Here is a 21,392-nt window from a genome sequence, read left to right as displayed (position 1 = left end):
GAACTTGTCAACAATTGGGAGCTTTAATTAATGAGTGTATCATGCAATGAATCATAATTGGTGCACAATGACAAGGTGATGATGCAGGGCTACAAGTGCAGTACACACAAGCTCTACACACACTGGCTAGACAGGGAGGGCAGGCAGCATGCTGGAGGTACCTTAACTAGCAGAAAGTTTTTCTGATCTGTCTCTACCAAAGACTGCTCCGACTTTTCATGTAAAGATCTGCAAAAACATAGGTCTGGGTTAAACATAAAATCACCGAGTAACATAAGACTCCCATTGACTTGGTCGGGCTGGTATCCATGTGGTCAGGTGTTTTAGCTGCCTTCATTAATTTGGTACGGTGTCTTAGCTGCCTTCACTAATTTGGTCAGGTGTCTTAGCTGCTTTCACTAATTAACAGTGGGATGGCTTAATCAGCAATTTTACAGAACAATAATAACCAGATGTTTTAATTTCTTACAATACATACAGGGTGAAAAAAAATTTAAATATTAATCAGCACAAGTTTAATATGTTGCTCTCAAGTTTAAAGCAAATAACTATTCTATAAGTCAGAGCTGGCACTAATCCCATTAATAGTTCATGTGAATACATTTTTTATTCATTTTATTTTTTTCAGGCTTAAAAGATACTCAGTGGTGGTTGAAACAGCTGCACTTGACTGTCACATTCATGCAGCAGCTGTTTCCCTAAATAAACATCTAATTAATTCATAAATTTGACTGTAGATTTTAGGATGTCTAATTGATCCAGTAAACTAAACTGTAAATTTAGTTAGAGTAGGCTGTATTTAATAAATGGCACAGGTAAATAACTGACATGAATAAATCAGTGAACTCAGGATGCTCTGAGCTTCTAGACTATCTGAACATATTATCAAACATGGCTTCAAGCCAAGCTTTAATCTTAATCAAACGTGCACTGAGGGAAGAGGTGCATTTTATTATAAGCTGTTAAGCAATTACTAAAAAGCTAGTAGAAAACTGCACTTTTTCTTAAAATATACAAAGATTGCGTAAATTTTTTTATCAGAGAAACTTGAAAAAAAAAGATGATTACAGGCGAAGAAAAAACATGGCCGGTGACAAATATCTCCTCTCAGACAACAAAGATCAAAAGCTGTATTGATTAGGCCACAAGTTTGGCCACATCTGACATAAAAAATCTGGCCACAAATCCATCATTCCCCCAGAGACTGACCAGTGTTCTCCATCAGTGGCTGCACTCTTAAATCATGGAATTAAGGAAATCCTTCATGAGCGCAGCCCAGATGGAATGAGATTTTTTTTTTTTTTTTAAATGCCTTTCCCCTATTTAAACTGAACAAAATCTAAGACAGCTGTGATATAATGTTTAGCGCTATCAAGATGATATTCCAGAAAGTCAACAGTGATGGCATGTGTACCAGCAGCTGTCAGCAGCCAACAAACATGATCTAGCCACCTGAGAGGGCCCCTGTTGACACACAGCGTCACCTGATCCTGTACCTACAGCCTGGCTGGGAAGGTGACCAGATGAACTATCTTGTCACCTGCAGCTGCGTGCGCTACAGTCAACAGCAGCATCACCGCTACAGCAGCATCACCGCTACAGCCAAACACATAGGGTAAACAACCATTCTGTTGACATTTGCACAGCAAACAAAACTACACTCAACTAATCGCATCTGAAAAATAAGAGCAACAACTAAATCTTCTAATCTGATCTAATCTTACCTGCATGGTTTACACCATCTAGACTGCTGCTCCATGCCATATCTAGCACGACATTTCTTCTCATTTGGACATTCTCCTAAAAAAGAAAAGTCTACTTCTGTATAAAAAATGTTCGTTTTTCTCTTTACATTTATTTCATAACTACCACGCTACTACAAAAGAAAATATAAAACAAACCAACTACTCTTAAAATTAAACAACGCTAAATAATCAAAACAAATCTATTTACAATACAATAACATAGTACTTTAAAAGCATACTACTTAAATAGAAAGAAATTTAATTAAAACAACAAGTAAATAAAAACAAGACTAACATCTTGCTAAAAACAACAAACGTTGAAAAAACTACACTGCCGTCAAGTAGAAAAATACCTGGTTTATTTTCAGATTCCATACACATTCCTCCAAGAGGGCCCCCAGCCCCCATGCTACTGGACCCGCCCATGGGGCTCATGCCAGGGCCTCCAGATCCCATAGGACCAATACTGTTGCCACCACCACCACCTGGCCCATCCTTTTTCCGCTTCTTCTTCTTCTGGTGTGCTGCGTAGTTGTCCCTGGCGCTCCAGCCTGGGTAGAGCTGTAGATGGAGCTCCTTCTCCTTCCTGGCCATCTCGTAGTACTTGGCCTGCTCGGAGCGGTCCAACGCGTGCCACTGGATACAAACACAATGGTTTTAAACTCATTGTACCAACATATGGGAGGTAACTTATCTTTTTACACATTACTTGATTAAAAATTCTGGTTCTTTAATTTAAAGAATTATTTAAAGTTTAAATTAACTTTTATACATTTTCTAAAGATAGAATTTTATTTGATGAAATCTTTCTTGCAGTTTAAAAAAAAATATATCCAATAAATTAGTAATACATAGTTAATTAATCAAGAATTTAAATGCAAAAATAATAAAAATAAAGCTAAGTGGATTGAATATTATGTAATGAAATCTTTCAGTTTTAAAAAAAATTGAAGATTCAATAAATTAGTAATACATAACTCAGGAATTAAAGTGATTATAAAACTAAAATATTAAAGTCTTGAGACAAACCTGATGTGGTTAAGTAAAGGGAATTTTTTTTTAAAAGTAGAAGGTTTGTGGGACCTACAATCTAAAGCTTTGACCAAATTAAAGTCTTGGCATCAAGTTAGCTGGGGGGATTTTTGATTATCCTTGAGCATGATGTGAGAGAACAAATGTTGGCTGGCTACAGCCAAATAGCTGGCTGGCTACAGCCAAATAGCTGGGTAGCTACAGCAGAATGGCTAGCTACAGCCAAGTAGCTTGCTAGCTACAGCCAAAAAGCTGGCTGGCTACAGCCAAATAGCTGGATGGCTACAGCCAAATAGCTGGATGGCTACAGCCAAATAGCTGGCTAGCTACAGCCAAATAGCTGGCTAGCTACAGCCAAATAGCTGGCTCGCTACAGCCAAAAAGCTGGCTAGCTACAGCCAAAAAGCTAGCTAGCTAGTTACAGCCAAAAAGCTAGCTAGCTAGTTACAGCCAAAAAGCTGGCTAGCTACAACTATTGTTACCTTTTCTTCAGGAACTCTCCCCAAACGGCGTCAAAGAAAATAAGCAAGATGTAACCTGAAACTGTGACCCAAGCTAGATAGTCTACTCACCCTCCGGCCTAGGATCTGGTTAATGGCTGCTGACTCCTTCAAAGTGCACTCTGAGATCACTTTGGGTCTCATTTCTTTCATAAATAACATAAAGGCGTTTAAGGGTTTCTTTACATAAGGCTTTTTTCTGCTCTCCTCGCCGGAGCTGCTGCCATGGTGCGAGGACTTACAACTAGAGTTTTCGTCACCATGAGACGAGTTTAGCTGCCTGTAGAGAGGACCAAACAAAGGGGAACGATCACCACATACTCAAAGATAATCATTAGAACAACGGAACCGAGCTCCTGCCATCCTAGTCCTGAGGGTGGGGGGCCTGAGGGAGGGGGAGGGCCTGACCTTGGGTGGGGCTTGTAACTTAACAGGCCGAAGCACGCAGACTTACCCTCCGGCCCAAGATTTGGTTGATTGCCGAGGACTCCCTCAGTGTACACTCGGCAATGACTTTAGGACGCTGCTCTTTCATAAATAACATAAATGCATTTAAGGGTTTCTTTATATGATTTTTTTTCTTCTGTGGGGGCTCAGCTGAGTGGCCGGAGGTATTACTGGAAAGAAAAATGGGACACAGATGGTACACACAAACAACACATGTGTCATCCTCTAGGTGCTACATGGGACACGGTACACACAAAACAACACATGTGTCATCCTCTAGGTGCTACATGGGACACGGTACACACTACAAAACAACACAAGTGTCATCCTCTGCTAAATGGAACACAGATGGTACACACGAAACAACACATGTGTCATCCTCTAGGTGCTACATGGGACACAGATGGGACACACAAAACAACACATGTGTCATCCTCTGCTACATGGGACACAGATGGTACACACAAAACAACACATGTGTCATCCTCTAGGTGCTACATGGGACACAGATGGGACACACAAAACAACACATGTGTCATCCTCTAGGTGCTACATGGGACACAGATGGGACACACAAAACAACACATGTGTCATCCTCTGCTACATGGGACACAGATGGTACACACAAAACAACACATGTGTCATCCTCTAGGTGCTACATGGGACACAGATGGGACACACAAAACAACACATGTGTCATCCTCTAGGTGCTACATGGGACACAGATGGGACACACAAAACAACACATGTGTCATCCTCTGCTACATGGGACACAGATGGTACACACAAAACAACACATGTGTCATCCTCTAGGTGCTACATGGGACACAGATGGGACACACAAAACAACACATGTGTCATCCTCTAGGTGCTACATGGGACACAGATGGTACACATAAAACAACACATGTGTCATCCTCTAGGTGCTACATGGGACACGGTACACACTACAAAACAACACAAGTGTCATCCTCTGCTAAATGGGACACAGATGGTACACACGAAACAACACATGTGTCATCCTCTAGGTGCTACTGTTTCTTAAGACATTCCCTCCAACTAGACCGTCAAGTAGGAAATTATTTTGTTTTGCAGGGAAATACAATCATTGTGGATACTCTGTACACATTGGTGACACACATTAAACTTATATAGACTTGAAGCAAAACACTGCATTAAAAACATACATTTCTATTGAGCAACAAGGCATCTGGAATTAATTCAAATTTTAAACTCAGGTTTTCAAAAATGGGAAATCACAGCAGTTGTTAGTTGAAGTACTAGCTGTTTCCTAGATTATCCACTGAGGCAGTCAAGTCTATACAGGGAGATCTTAACTCCATAACATATGTATACAGCTTTTAGGTAGCTTTAACTTTGGATCAAATGTAAACATATACTCTATTTGAACATGATTTATGTTAGAGAATGAGAAAGATCATTGTCATAAAAACATAAATAGTACTCTCTAAGTACCAATATTTTCACTATCTAAAAGTCATTTTGACTATCTATAAAAAATGTAAAATTTAAAAAAAAAACCACCCACCCCCACCAGCTAGCTAGTGCAACATCTAATCCTTACACCATAAGACCCATCTAGCTAGTGCTACTATGAGACCCATCTAGCTAGTGCTACCATAAGACCCATCTAGCTAGTGTTACCATAAGACCAGCCTAGACCCACCTAGCAAGTGCTCCCATAAGACACATCTAGCTAGTGCTACCATGAGACCCACCAAGCTAATGCTACCATGAGACCCATCTAGCTAATGCTACCATGAGACCCATCTAGCTTGTGCTACCATGAGACCCATCTAGCTAGTGCTACCATGAGACCCACCAAGCTAATTCAACCATGAGACCCATCTAGCTAGTGCTACCATGAGACCCATCTAGCTAGTGCTACCATGAGACCCATCTAGCTAGTGCTACCATGAGACCCACCTAGCTAGTGCTACCATAAGACCCACCTAGCTAATGCTACCATGAGACCCACCTAGCTAGTGCTACCATGAGACCCATCTAGCTAGTGCTACCATAAGACCCACCTAGCTAATGCTACCATAAGACCCACCTAGCTAATGCTACCATGAGACCCACCTAGCTAGTGCTACCATGAGACCCACCTAGCTAATTCAACCATGAGACCCATCTAGCTTGTGCTACCATGAGACCCACCGAGCTAGTGCTACCATGAGACCCATCTAGCTAGTGCTACCATGAGACCCATCTAGCTAGTGCTACCATGAGACCCACCTAGCTAGTGCTACCATGAGACCCACCTAGCTAATTCAACCATGAGACCCATCTAGCTTGTGCTACCATGAGACCCATCTAGCTAGTGCTACCATAAGACCCACCGAGCTAATGCTACCATGAGACCCACCAAGCTAATGCTACCATGAGACCCATCTATCTGGTGCTACCATGAGACCCATCTAGCTAGTGCTACCATGAGACCAACCTAGCCTATGCTACCATGAGACCCACCTAGCTAGTGCTACATGTCTTACCTGTGACTGTCTTGTAGTAGCTGGGGAGACATGAGCTCTGACTTGGGCCCCGCCCCCAGGGAGGCAGGGTGTGGAATGCCGGGATGGCCCAGGCCAGGGTGTGACAAGAGCCCTGGGGGGCCATAACGTGATAACGATGACAATGAGGGCGGGAATGAGCCCGCAAAGGCACCTGAGGTGAGAGGGTAGCCTGGCCTGTGCCTGAAAGTAGAATTAAAAACATTTAAAGAACATGCCTTAAAACATTCCATTGATCTAGTAATCTAGTCAAATTAGCTGAGGGGGTGTTTGTAATGTAATTAAAAGACATTTTGTGCTATAAATAGCAACCAAAGACGACAACAAGAGATAATTTAAACAAAGCTTACAAAAACAGACAGCCTGTCGTGAAATTTAAATGATGATTAAACATTAAAGTGCAAGCAAACACGCACATAAATTAACACACAAAAACTAAACTGGAAGCTGTGAAACTGCTAAAATATGGCGGCAGTTTTAACGAGAGGTCATTCGTTTTTTTTGTTGTTTTTTTTTTTGTTTTTTTTTTATGTTTTGGACCGTATTGGTTTTTGTCCACAAAGTTTTTGTCTTTTTTTTTTTCATCAAAACTTTACATAAACAACAGAATCCAAATCGATCATCGATGTAAAACAATAATAAACAACTTTTTGTAACTCATGCAATATCTGGCGCTGGTGGTAGAATAAATGGTAGATAATGGAGGCAATGTCAAACTTTTATAACATTATGAAACAATGTATAAAATGTTTATAAGATAATGTTTGTGTACTAATCTTGTATTAAAGCAATAATATTCATCATAGCAAATATAGACATCTTCCCCGTCCACCAGTGTAAAACAATGCTAGGTTAAAACTTGGCCATAATTTTAACTTGAAGAACAGACTGGACTATATTTAGAACGGCATCATCCAATGGCGGCTGTTGGTGGGCCGTGGGTTGGCAGGAAGGTGGGCCCTGTCATGCGCGTGTTATTTATGGAGACAGGAGGGGCGGTATAGAGTGTGACGGACCAATGGGAGCCGGGCAGCTGGCTCCGCCTGGTGCTGTAGAACGTGGCATGCCTATTTCTCCCACACCGGATTAACGATCTTCTTGAGAGCAATTAAACAAAGCAGATGAAGGGATAAACGCGGTCTAGGAAGGGGGCCCATAAACGTGTCATCTACGACAGATTCCATGCCATTATTACAGACAAAGCCCCGCCATAAAACACAGGTACCTTTAACTTGGGGGAAAAAATATTTGGAAGACTTCCCGTTTTTTTCTGGGGTTGGTAGTGGGGGTTGTCAGTCTAGGGTTGGTAGTGGGGGTTGTCAGTCTAGGGTTGGTAGTGTGGGTTGTCTGTGGTTGTCAGTGTGGGCTGTCTATGGGTTGTCAGTGTGGGCTATGCCAGTGTAGGCTACTACACATCAGAACCATCGCATTCAGTGCTTACTACATAGGAATCATCTTCAGTCAATGCTTTCCTTACAAAGTTTCCACAGATCTGTAAAATCAACTTGAAGAGAAAACGCTTGAGCCATATAGATCTAGCAAGTATTTTTTAGAGTGAAATAGAGACGGATGGACGGTATATCAATGATTCCTCTCTTAAATGCTAAGAGAAAAACATCCAATTAAAATTTAGCCAACTTTTGGGAAATGGGAGAAAAAAATATAATAAATTAACGTTTCCACGTAGTTGTTCCAAAAATAAAAGAACTCAAGTTAACGCGGGGATCGTTGTGTGTGTGCGACCAGTGATGCCCCCCCCCCTCGTCACATATGTAGCAAGATGTGACGTCATGTGTGGGGAGAGGATTCATGTAGAAATTCATCAGCCCCACCTGCTGATAAATGATCAAAGTGACGACGCAGCTCTACTATCTGCAGTTTTTTAAATACCCCACTGTCGAATATATCGAAATCCCCCCCCCCTCCCACTGATACCCAGCGCAGATTTCTCACTGCCACCATCTATCAGAAGACCGGCGGATGTCTCGTCTGGCTCCGTGTCAGGTTGTTATCCCAGACATATCTCTCCCCCCCCCCCCCTTCCACCAGTGACCACCCAATTCATGAGAGTCAAGTCATTGACAGCTCACTGGCCGTGTGACAGGTGCTCAAATCATTTCACCTGTTTAATGAGTTGAGTGTCTAATGAACCCAGCGTCAACTCCACCAATCAAGGTAGACAACAGATGTGACTGCGGGAATTAGAGACTATTTATTGTCAACTGAGATAGCGATCATCTGGGATTAGGATAGAGGAGGGTGACGGTAGCGCAGGTGAGCCGCCCCCCCCCCCCCCCCCCCCTGAAAAGGTAGGCCAAACATATTTAAATATATGCAGGATATTAGAAATGTCGCCAGGTAGGAAAAACTGTCAGACGGTCTGTGCTGGACAGCCGCCATCTTGTGTACAGACCACCAGGTAGCCGGTGGGTGACAGGCAGTCCAGAACACTGGGCGGGAGATATACAACACGGACATCAGCTGACAGACGAACAACTTCCGGTCAGCCACGACCAAGGTGCCGACCCAGCGGGGACAGTCTGGGGCAGGGGAGGGCGTCACGTGCTGGAAATAACGACGGCTCCTGTAAGCGGGGCCGTGTAACCAGCTCGAGTGCCTGTGGGACGGGCCAGCCATGCCTGCAGCCATAAACGTCACCCCCAGTCATAGTTACCCGGGCTGACACCACTCAACCAGCGCTCACAGTGACACACAATACATTGCCGGCATTTTTCATCGCACGTCCTGCTCGTGATCTTATCTCACACGTCCTGCTCGTGATCTTATCTCACACGTCCTGCTCGTGATCTTATCTCACACGTCCTGCTCGTGATCTTATCTCACACATCCTGCTCGTGATCTTATCTCACACGTCCTGCTCGTGATCTTATTTCACACGTCCTGCTCGTGATCTTCTTAACTCGCACGTCCTGCTCATGATCTTCTTAACTCGCACGTCCTGCTCATGATCTTCTTAACTCGCACGTCCTGCTCATGATCTTCTTAACTCGCACGTCCTGCTCATAATCTTCTTAACTCGCACGTCCTGCTCATGATCTTCTTAACTCGCACGTCCTGCTCATGATCTTAACTCGCACGTCCTGCTCATGATCTTAACTCGCACGTCCTGCTCATGATCTTCTTAACTCGCACGTCCTGCTCATGATCTTAACTCGCGCGTCCTGCTCATGATCTTCTTAACTCGCACGTCCTGCTCATGATCTTAACTCGCACGCCCTGCTCGTGATCTTCTTAACTCGCACGCCCTGCTCATGATCTTAACTCGCACGCCCTGCTCATGATCTTAACTCGCACGCCCTGCTCATGATCTACTTAACTCGCGCGTCCTGCTCATGATCTTCTTAACTCGCACGTCCTGCTCATGATCTTAACTCGCACGCCCTGCTCATGATCTTCTTAACTCGCGCGTCCTGCTCATGATCTTAACTCGCACGTCCTGCTCATGATCTTAACTCGCACGTCCTGCTCATGATCTTAACTCGCACGTCCTGCTCATGATCTTAACTCGCACGTCCTGCTCGTGATCTTGTCTTGGCCAGCTCCTGTTGATAACGCGCCACTGGCGATTTCTTGAGGATTATGCACCACTGGTGAGCATTTGATGCACATTAAAGCGCCACAAACTGTATCTGGTTGATTCAACAATTTTATACCAACGTTTCTAATCTTCATTATTCACGTACCTCGACCAAATCTCCCCTCTGATACCCCCACAATAAAAGTTGGGAACTCAACACAGGGCTGAACTCACCATCCCAGAAGTGCTAACCCTCCCTTATAACGATACGTAACACAACAGAAAGTTCTTGCAGATGATGCGCCATTGGTGAGTGCTTGCAGCAGATGCACGAGTAGACACCTCACGACCCCCCCCCCCCTCCACTGACATGCGCCATTACCAACCATTCATGCAACCCATCAGATATCTGGCACCGTGTAATATAACAGTGCCACCCCTAAGAATAAGAAAAACACTTATGTGTCATACCATTATTATAATTCCTTTTTTTTTTTTGGCAATTACCATTGAAGACATAATATCAAAACGTCAAGTCCTGATTTCTCGTAGTTGATAGGCCATGCTTTTACAACTCACTTCGGTATGCCCCCGGCTATTAGTTCTAAATAATTGTAATCATAAGGTTAAAGTCGTGGCTATGGGAAGATATAGACCACACCTCTTTGGTGGGACTGGACGAGTCTATTATGTAGCTAATCTATTTAACTGAGCACACAAGTAATAGACAGGACTAGGTGTCAGTGTTAGACAATGTGGAAGCTGCTCCCTTTGCTCGTGTTTTATGCTATGTGTTACATGGTATCTATAATATTACACACTAGCATTTATTTAACACGGCAATCATATTACGTCAGCATTAACGCGGCATCCATAATGCTACACATGCGCGTTTAACGCGGCATCCATAACGCTACACATGCGCGTTAAAGACGGCACACAGAATATTACACACCCGCGTTTAACACGGCATCCATAATGCTACACACCCGCGTTTAACACAGCATCCATAATGCTACACACCCGCGTTTAACACAGCATCCATTATGCTACACACCCGCGTTTAACACAGCATCCATAATGCTACACACCCGCGTTTAACACGGCATCCATAATGCTACACACCCGCGTTTAACGCGGCCCCCAGAATTTTACACACCCGCGTTTAACACGGCATCCATAATGCTACACACCCGCGTTTAACGCGGCCCCCAGAATTTTACACACCCGCGTTTAACATGGCACCCAGAATATTACACACCCGCGTTTAACACGGCATCCATAATGCTACACACCCGCGTTTAACGCGGCCCCCAGAATTTTACACACCCGCGTTTAACACGGCATCCATAATGCTACACACCCGCGTTTAACGCGGCCCCCAGAATTTTACATACCCGCGTTTAACACGGCACCCATTGGTGCAATAAAACAGATCTGTTCCAGTCAGCCATGATGATATCATCGCCGTTGTCTTGATTAGATGGCCAACCAAGTCAGTCCAGTACGAAAACTGACCGTCCAGCCAACCTTACGACAACTGACAGTCCAGTCAACCAGTCCAGTCAACCTTACGACAACTGACAGTCCAGTCAACCAGTCCAGTCAACCTTACGACAACTGACAGTCCAGTCAACCTTACGACAACTGACAGTCCAGTCAACCTTACGACAACTGACAGTCCAGTCAACCTTACGACAACTGACAGTCCAGTCAACCAGTCCAGTCAACCTTACGACAACTGACAGTCCAGTCAACCCGTCCAGTCAACCTTACGACAACTGACACTCCAGTCAACCTTACGACCAACAATTAAATGTATTAGCGTGAGTTTCCGTCCAGTCTGTCTTCCTTTAGTTCATGTAGTCTTGTGGAATGTTACATAGCCTAACTAAACATCCAACAACTTATACGGTTGTAAATTGGTACATGCGGTAGCGAACATAAACTTGCTAAGGCTACATCGCAAATAGATCACATTAGGGTCGTTCGCATCGTCCAAAGTTAAATCTCGGTAGAAACGCATACAAAATGTATCTAGCACTGAGCCATTTATTGTTCAAACATTTGGTTTATCTGTAATAGGGCAGTCGATATCCATTACTGGGCCAATATTAATATTGTTTTTATTGTCAAACCTAAAGTTTGATACTTGTGCAATAGTTGTTAGTAGCACCACGTGTAACAAGTCATTAGTTGGATACTACTGTCCTACACCTATTAAAACAACCCGTTGATTTCGAGGGCTTTGTGAACTTCATAACACAGTGTTAAGTTCGCTCAGTAGATCTTAACACAAGTAAATGAATGACTTTTACCACACATGAAAGTAGTCGTTGTGCTTAGAGTTTTCAACACTACCTCCATGGAGCTGCGATAAATATGACGTTTCGCAATATCATACACATTGCTAGCAATCCAGATTTACAAATACATTTTTCGCGCATACTGGTTTCGCGCTCTTATGAGTGACAATTAAAACCAAAATGGCTTCACTGAAAAAGCAAATATTGGCCACATATAGAAGTTTATTACAAACATAGAACAACTATTTTCTGAATGTATTTGTTGTTAACTAAAGTGGTTTCTGTCTAGTCCCACTCAAATGTGTAAGTAATTTAACTACATGGTACATTTACTATTTGGCGATGCTTCCAGATTATAAATTACAAAAAGATTTTTTTTGTTATATTTAATCAATCAGGCCTATATTTTAAAAATGACTGCGATGTGAGAAGTCTGCACGACTGCAGTATGAGATGTGTGATGTGAGATGTCTACATGACTGTGATGTGAGATGTCTACATGACTGATGTGAGATGTCTACATGACTGTGATGTGAGATGTCTACATGACTGTGATATGAGATGTCTACATGACTGTGATGTGAGATGTCTACATGACTGTGATGTGAGATGTCTACATGACTGTGATGTGAGATGTCTACATGACTGTGATGTGAGATGTCTACATGACTGATGTGAGATGTCTACACGACTGTGATGTGAGATGTCTACATGACTGTGATGTGAGATGTCTACATGACTGTGATGTGAGATGTCTACATGACTGTGATGTGAGATGTCTACATGACTGTGATGAGAGATGTCTACATGACTGTGATGTGTGATGTGTGGCGTGAGATGTCTACACGACTGTGATGTGAGATGTGTGATGTGAGATGTCTACATGACTGATGTGAGATGTCTACATGACTGTGATGTGAGATATCTACATGACTGTGATGTGAGATGTCTACATGACTGATGTGAGATGTCTACATGACTGTGATGTGAGATGTCTACATGACTGTGATGTGAGATGTCTACATGACTGATGTGAGATGTCTACATGACTGTGATGTGAGATGTCTACATGACTGTGATGTGAGATGTCTACGTGACTGTGATGTGAGATGTCTACACGACTGTGATGTCAGATGTCTACACGACTGTGATGTGAGATGTGTAGATGACTGTGATATGAGATGTCTACATGACTGATGTGTGGCGTGAGTCTACATGACTGAGACAAGGATTTTATAATACCAGGTACAACAGATCATTAGCCCGAACCGTGACGGCTGCAGGCGATGCCTAACTGGTGCACACCTGACATTATCGAACACAACATGACGTCACGTGCAGTACTCACCAAGACGCACTGGTAAACTCTGGAGAATACAACGGGTGGGGGAACTGACCGGGCGGGGCGGGGTATGCTGCATACATAGGCGGCCGAGGCAAACCTGAAACAGACAGGGACATGGGTCAGTCAAAAACATGGGTCAGTCAAAAAAACGGGTCAGTCAAAAACATGGGTCAGTCAAAAACATGGTCAAGTCATGCTACAGTCACATGGGTCAGTCAAACACATGGTCAAGTCATGCTACAGTCACATGGGTCAGTCAAACACATGATCAAGTCATGCTACAGTCACATGGGTCAGTTAAAAACATGGTCAAGTCATGCTACAGTCACATGGGTCAGTCAGACACATGGTCAAGTCATGTTACAGTCACATGGGTCAGTCAAAAACGTGGTTTAAGTCATGCTACAGTCACATGGCTCAGTCAAAAACATGGTCAAGTCATGCGACAGTCACATGGGTCAGTCAAAAACATGGTCGAGTCATGTTACAGTCACATGGGTCAGTCAAAAACATGGTCGAGTCATGTTACAGTCACATGGGTCAGTTAAAAACATGGTCAAGTCATGCTACAGTCACATGGGTCAGTCAAAAACATGGTCAAGTCATGCGACAGTCACATGGGTCAGTCAAAAACATGGTCGAGTCATGTTACAGTCACATGGGTCAGTCAAAAACATGGTCGAGTCATGTTACAGTCACATGGGTCAGTTAAAAACATGGTCAAGTCATGCTACAGTCACATGGGTCAGTCAAACACATGATCAAGTCATGCTACAGTCACATGGGTCAGTCAAAAACATGGTCAAGTCATGCGACAGTCACATGGGTCAGTCAAAAACATGGTCGAGTCATGTTACAGTCACATGGGTCAGTCAAAAACATGGTCGAGTCATGTTACAGTCACATGGGTCAGTTAAAAACATGGTCAAGTCATGCTACAGTCACATGGGTCAGTCAAACACATGATCAAGTCATGCTACAGTCACATGGGTCAGTCAAAAACATGGTCAAGTCATGTTACAGTCACATGGGTCAGTCAAACACATGATCAAGTCATGCTACAGTCACATGGGTCAGTTAAAAACATGGTCAAGTCATGCTACAGTCACATGGGTCAGTTAAAAACATGGTCAAGTCATGCTACAGTCACATGGGTCAGTCAGACACATGGTCAAGTCTGGCTAGAATTACATGAATCTAAATTCAAATATTTTTAAAGTGTCGGATATAATGATTAAATGATCTGATGCTGATTTAGTTCTAAATATCGAATTATCAAAATATCTACTGGGTAGTGGCTTTATGTGGACAGGAGACTAGAAGAAAAATGATTTTAAATTATTACATAAAATAAATTATACTAATTTAAAAAAATTATAAGCCAGTACCGGTAGTGAATATTCCAATGTGATGTTTTAATCTGGATATGATTTTTTTTCCAGTTGTTTGTAAGATAAATACAAACAACGAGTCAAATGAAAATTTTAAATGAAAGATTTTCAAATAAAAAAAAAAAAACTGAACGAAACAATTTAAAATTCAACGTTTGCGAATACAAACCAAATAAAATTTCAGCCAGCGCGGCAGATAAGTTATAGAAATCTGCTGGGAATAAAGTATGAAATGTAGGCAAGTGTTAGAGGATAAGTTAAAGAAATCTGCTGGGAATAAAGCATGAAGTGTAGGCAAGTGTTAGAGGATTAAGTTAAAGAAATCTGCTGGGAATAAAGTATGAAGTGTAGGCAAGTGTTAGAGGATAAGTTAAAGAAATCTGCTGGGAATAAAGCATGAAGTGTAGGCAAGTGTTAGAGGATAAGTTAAAGAAATCTGCTGGGAATAAAGCATGAAGTGTAGGCAAGTGTTAGAGGATAAGTTAAAGAAATCTGCTGGGAATAAAGCATGAAGTGTAGGCAAGTGTTAGAGGATAAGTTAAAGAAATCTGCTGGGAATAAAGCATGAAGTGTAGGCAAGTGTTAGAGGATAAGTTAAAGAAATCTGCTGGGAATAAAGCATGAAGTGTAGGCAAGTGTTAGAGGATAAGTTAAAGAAATCTGCTGGGAATAAAGCATGAAGTGTAGGCAAGTGTTAAAGAATTCTGTCGGAGGAAATTGTAATAACAGTCGGGGAAATAAAAAAATGTCGGAAATAATAATTATCAAACAAATAACGTCGGAAACAGTTATAAATTATAAAATGTCGGAGATGCAATTCTTTAAGAGTGATAAAGTTGAATTGCCTGTAAAAGGAAAAAATACGCAAATACAAGTTGAAACGTTATGTGTAAATTGTTTTTATGCTCTAAGTAATGTATAGGAGGTCATTCTTTGATCATGTCTGTAATTAACCAATTTAAAAAATCATGGCGCAGATTTTAATTGCGCAGTTTTCTGATCACCACGAAGAAGCTGATAGGGTGTGTGTGGGGGGGGGGGGGGGTAGTAAATAAATTGTGTGAATAGTGAGTTCTATTTTAAATCTATTTGATCAACCGGCCTCTGTGAGCCGATATCATTAGGACATCAACACACAAATAATATCCAAACACAAAATCCATAGCCTGTGTCCACGTGTGTGTCCACGTGTGTGATCTGTGTATTGCAAGACACAAATATTGTGCAGCGCTGACCTAATCTCCCACCCACTAACGGCCTAGGGACCACCACAAATGTGTAACGCTGACCTAATCACCACCCACTAACGGCCTAGGGACCACCACAAATGTGTAACGCTGACCTAATCACCACCCACTAACGGCCTAGAGACTACCACAAATGAGTAACGCTGACCTAATCACCACCCACTAACGGCCTAAAGAACACCACAAATGTGTAACGCTGACCTAATCACCACCCACTAACGGCCTAGGGACCACCACAAATGTGTAACGCTGACCTAATCACCACCCACTAACGGCCTAGGGACCACCACAAATGAGTAACGCTGACCTAATCACCACCCACTAACGGCCTAGGGACCACCACAAATGTGTAACGCTGACCTAATCACCACCCACTAACGGCCTAGGGACCACCACAAATGTGTAACGCTGACCTAATCACCACCCACTAACGGCCTAGGGACCACCACAAATGTGTAACGCTGACCTAATCACCACCCACTAACGGCCTAGGGACCACCACAAATGTGTAACGCTGACCTAATCACCACCCACTAACGGCCTAGGGACCACCACAAATGTGTAACGCTGACCTAATCACCACCCACTAACGGCCTAGGGACCACCACAAATGTGTAACGCTGACCTAATCACCACCCACTAACGGCCTAGGGACCACCACAAATGTGTAACGCTGACCTAATCACCACCCACTAACGGCCTAAAGACCACCACAAATGTGTAACGCTGACCTAATCCCCACCCACTAACGGCCTAAAGACCACCACAAATGTGTAACGCTGACCTAATCACCACCCACTAACGGCCCAAAGACCACATTGACCTAATTCCCCACTTACGACCTAAGGAGGACAACTAGCCCCGGGGTAACACTGATCACCAAATACATGACGTTTTCTTGCATTAGATGGGATGCTTCATACCTTCTGACTGTGTACGTTTTGACACAATCTAGTGGTGACAAAAACTAATGACTAGTGGTGACACAAGACTGACTAGTGGGTATAAAAGTTGCTGACAATCGACTAAAGATGACCAACAATTAACTAACAAACATGGAAAAAGAAGCGCCAACTTAATTGCTGCAGTTCTCACACAAAGTGCGTCGTGGTGTAAGCGCTAACGACCACTCTATCTACTAGTGCAATATGGCGAGGGAGGGGGGGGGGGAGGGGGAGTGTCCAGCACAGGCCACGGATAACTTATTTCCTTACAATTATTTCAGCCCGCCTACACGCAAGTGTATTAAGTTTTGTAAAAAATACAATTGGTCGGCGTTGATTGGAACAAGTGGTTGTTGCGGATGTGCGCGGTGGTGCTAGGATGTGCTAGTAAATCAATGTTTACGCTAAGTTGGAGCCGGCAGATTTGGCTTGAATTGCCAAGTCGAGTGTCTGAGCGTGACCACGATAAAAAAAACAAAACAATAGAAAATCGCCATTAGTTCGGCCAGTAACACATGTCTACGAATGCTTAATGAGCTGGTGCCTTCATTATTTCACTGGACACGTCATAGCTCTAAGATGTCAAATTTAAACCGTGAGCGTTCTATGGTTCGGACACGAATCTTTTTAATTTATCTTATTCTACTCCAACGGCGGCGTTACTGTCAGATGACAAGATGCAGTGTATCCACGACAAGACTGCAGTACTGGTCAAACTATCCGCCACAAGACTGGCCGTACTGGTCAAACTATCCGCCACAAGACTGACCGTACTGGTCAAACTATCTACGACAAGACTGACCGTACTGGTCAAACTATCCGCCACAAGACTGGCCGTAATGGTCAAACTACGACAAGACTGGCCGTACTGGTCAAACTATCCGCCACAAGACTGACCGTACTGGTCAAACTATCTACGACAAGACTGACCGTACTGGTCAAACTATCCGCCACAAGACTGGCCGTAATGGTCAAACTACGACAAGACTGGCCGTACTGGTCAAACTATCCGCCACAAGACTGGCCGTACTGGTCAAACTATCTACGACAAGACTGGCCGTAATGGTCAAACTATCTACGACAAGACTGACCGTACTGGTCAAACTATCTACGACAAGACTGACCGTACTAGTCAAACTATCCGCCACAAGACTGACCGTACTGGTCAAACTATCTACGACAAGACTGACCGTACTAGTCAAACTATCCGCCACAAGACTGACCGTACTGGTCAAACTATCTACGACAAGACTGCAGTAATGGTCAAACTATCTACGACAAGTTGACCGTACTGGTCAAACTACGACAAGACTGACCGTACTGGTCAAACTATCCGCCACAAGACTGGCCGTAATGGTCAAACTATCTACGACAAGACTGACCGTACTGGTCAAACTATGACAAGACTGACCGCACTGGTCAAACTATCCATTATAAGACTGACCGAACTTGTCAAATTATCCGCCACAAGAATGACCGTACTGATCAAGTATGAGCGATGCCAATTGATGTTAGTAAACAACAGATTAGCTTTACAGAGAAATAGTAAGGAGTTTGGTAGTTTGTTACAGGCAACTAATTATCTTAAGCTACGCTGACAAAATAGGACTAGGATAGAGAAAACGTTTTTAAGAATCGACATTGTCTTGTTACTCTAACGTTCTTTCGCAGTTTGCTGTTTGGAGAGGGGGTGGAGTGGCTGGAGCGAACGTAGAGGATAAAATACCCGATACATTAGTAAAATAATTAGATATAATTACACCATTCTCCCCACACCTGCCTATATTAAACCCAACCCCCCATGTACCAATTAACACCTGCGAAAAACAGAATGTAAACCCAACCTGCCTACTAAACACCTGAAGACAAACCCCACCTGCCCACTAAACACCTGCGACTGAAGACAGAATGTACCCACACCTGCCCACTAAACACCTGCGACTGAATGTACCCACACCTGCCCACTAAACACCTGCGAATGAAGACAGAATGTAAACCCAACCTGCCCACTAAACACCTGCGACTGAAGACAGAATGTAAACCCAACCTGCCCACTAAACACCTGCGACTGAAGACAGAATGTAAACCCAACCTGCCCACTAAACACCTGTGAATGAAGCCATGTAACGTACCTGTTTTGGGGTCTGTGTACACCGGTGAGTAGCCTTTATGTGCTGGAGGGGGTTGAGCAAAATCATTGTACATCACAAGCCCTGGGTAGGGTGGCTGGACCATGCCAAACTTGCCGGCCTGTGGATGGAAGGGGATACGTGAGAATCATCAAGACATTGGCACCCACACAACGTTTGCTGACACGCCATCCAATACATGTACAACACACAACAACCGATATACACGCCATCCAACACATGTACAATACACAACAACCGTAGCTGACACGCCATCCAACACATGTACAACACACAACAACCGTAGCTGACACGCCATCCAACACATATGTACAACACACAACAACCGTAGCTGACACGCCATCTAACACATATGTACAACACACACCAACCGAAGCTGACACGCCATTCAACACACGTTCAACACACAACAACCGATATACACGCCATACAACACATGTACAACACACATCCAACATACCTAAACTAAACTAATATTGACACATGATCCACCACAGACACACAACGAACGACACAACTACAAGAGAAACAGATGGCGTCACACAGCAGTCTAAGGCGATGTCCGTCTGAAAGTACCAGCATTGACATACCATCAAACAATGCATATCTGCAAGATGTGCAGCAATAGGGACAGGCTACATGTTTATCAAAGAACAGACGTAGACCAGAAAGACAAGCCACGCCCCTAGATCAAACAAACGGGTTCTAGAGAGAGCCGCTTGTACCGGAACGAATGTTTCCTATTTAATCTCACATCTCTCGATTAGTCCTATTGTTTTCATGCTGTCGTCACGTTCCGCGATGTTGCTTGCATACAAATATGGCCGGCGTCTTCAAAGAATTAACTCACATGCCAAAAGTCAAACCATTTTTTTTATCAATGTTATTTTTATTTCGCGTGTTTTGTTTAATTTGCTAACATCGCATCCTCGTACAAGATGTAACTCACATGCCAAAAGTCAATTTTTATTAATAATTTTATTTCGCGTGTTTTGTTTAATTCGCCAACAACGCAGGCACGCACAAGACATAGTTTACGTGCCAAATGTTAATTTTTTTCAAATTTTTATTTCACTTGTTTTAATTTGCTCACACCGCAGACAGCGTACAAGACATCAAACACAAATAGATGCTTTCATCCCTTTCATTAAGCCACTAGTGGTTGAGTCTCGTTACGTTGATAAAAAGCTAGACTTGCTCAAGCCGTGTCGGGTGGGTTGCAGCATATGTATTTCATTGGGGCATAGTTTTCAATACATGGGGACACGTAATACCCTTGATAGAGCCAGGATAAAAAGGCTGGGGGCGGCACCAGGCTTGATGGGATAATTCACCACTCGCTGTGGGCTTTGACTGGCCCTTTGATTCCATCAAGTTTTGTTCTAACAGGAGCTGGGCCGACATCGAAACAAAAACAATTGAAATACTTGAACAAGCGTTAATTTATCCAAGTTACGACGGAGTAAGGGCGGGGGGGGGGGGGGGGGGGGGTCAAAATATCTCTGTTATGTATGAACCAGGTAGTATCAGTTGGGTAACTCTGGCTCTACAACCCTAACCTGGCTACAACCCAACAACCCTAATGTGGTTACAACCCAACAACAACCCTAGGCTGGTTACAACCCAACAACCATAACCTGGTTAAAACCCAACAACAACCCTAGCCTGGTTACAACCCCACAACCCACCTCCCCCCCCCCCCCCCAACAGTTGTATCAGCTGATCAGCTGCAGCCCATTGTTGACGTATTAAGACGGCACCCCACCGACCCACCAGACGGTTGTAGCTCTAACTCAAACATCTCACTCAATGGTTTAGTTTCTCCCACCAGTTATCGCCAACAAACTTGTGCGGGTTCATTACGACTTGAGCATCTTAAATACAACAGTAAGATTAACTCAAAGATTGGCTGATTCATTAGGACGTGAGCATCTTAAATACAACAGTAAGATTAACTTAAAGATTGGCTGATTCATTAGGACGTGAGCATCTTAAATACAACAGTAAGATTAACTCAAAGATTGGCTGATTCATTAGGACGTGAGCATCTTAAATACAACAGTAAGATTAACTCAAAGATTGGCTGATTCATTAGGACGTGAGCATCTTAAATACAACAGTAAGATTAACTTAAAGATTGGCTGATTCATTAGGACGTGAGCATCTTAAATACAACAGTAAGATTAACTCAAAGATTGGCTGATTCATTAGGA

General features: G+C 43.2%; 1 protein-coding gene across 9 annotated transcripts in view; it reads right to left on the bottom strand.

Moving 5' to 3' along the window:
• LOC131956484 (protein pangolin, isoforms A/H/I/S) overlaps positions 1–21,392 on the bottom strand; it is a 90,893-nt gene that overhangs the window by 4,536 nt on the left and 64,965 nt on the right. For 5 of the 9 annotated variants that reach the window (XM_059320946.1, XM_059320950.1, XM_059320951.1 and 2 more), the window contains 6 exons: positions 19,162–19,279; positions 13,451–13,544; positions 6,241–6,441; positions 3,350–3,557; positions 2,099–2,381; positions 1,725–1,815 (listed from right to left, as the gene is read on the bottom strand). In XM_059320946.1, coding sequence (XP_059176929.1) covers positions 1,725–1,815; positions 2,099–2,381; positions 3,350–3,557; positions 6,241–6,441; positions 13,451–13,544; positions 19,162–19,279 — 995 coding nt within the window. Of the gene's footprint in view, positions 1–161; positions 229–1,724; positions 1,816–2,098; positions 2,382–3,349; positions 3,558–3,731; positions 3,895–6,240; positions 6,442–13,450; positions 13,545–19,161; positions 19,280–21,392 lie in introns of all 9 variants that reach the window. The other 4 variants (XM_059320954.1, XM_059320955.1, XM_059320949.1 and 1 more) reach the window with 4 other exon arrangements.

The sequence above is a fragment of the Physella acuta genome, unplaced genomic scaffold (genome assembly GCF_028476545.2).
Source record: "Physella acuta isolate Inbredline_101_S28 unplaced genomic scaffold, ASM2847654v3 ptg001155l, whole genome shotgun sequence".
Classification (NCBI taxonomy): Eukaryota; Metazoa; Mollusca; class Gastropoda; family Physidae; genus Physella; species Physella acuta.
This window is presented reverse-complemented; position numbering and strand designations above follow the sequence as displayed.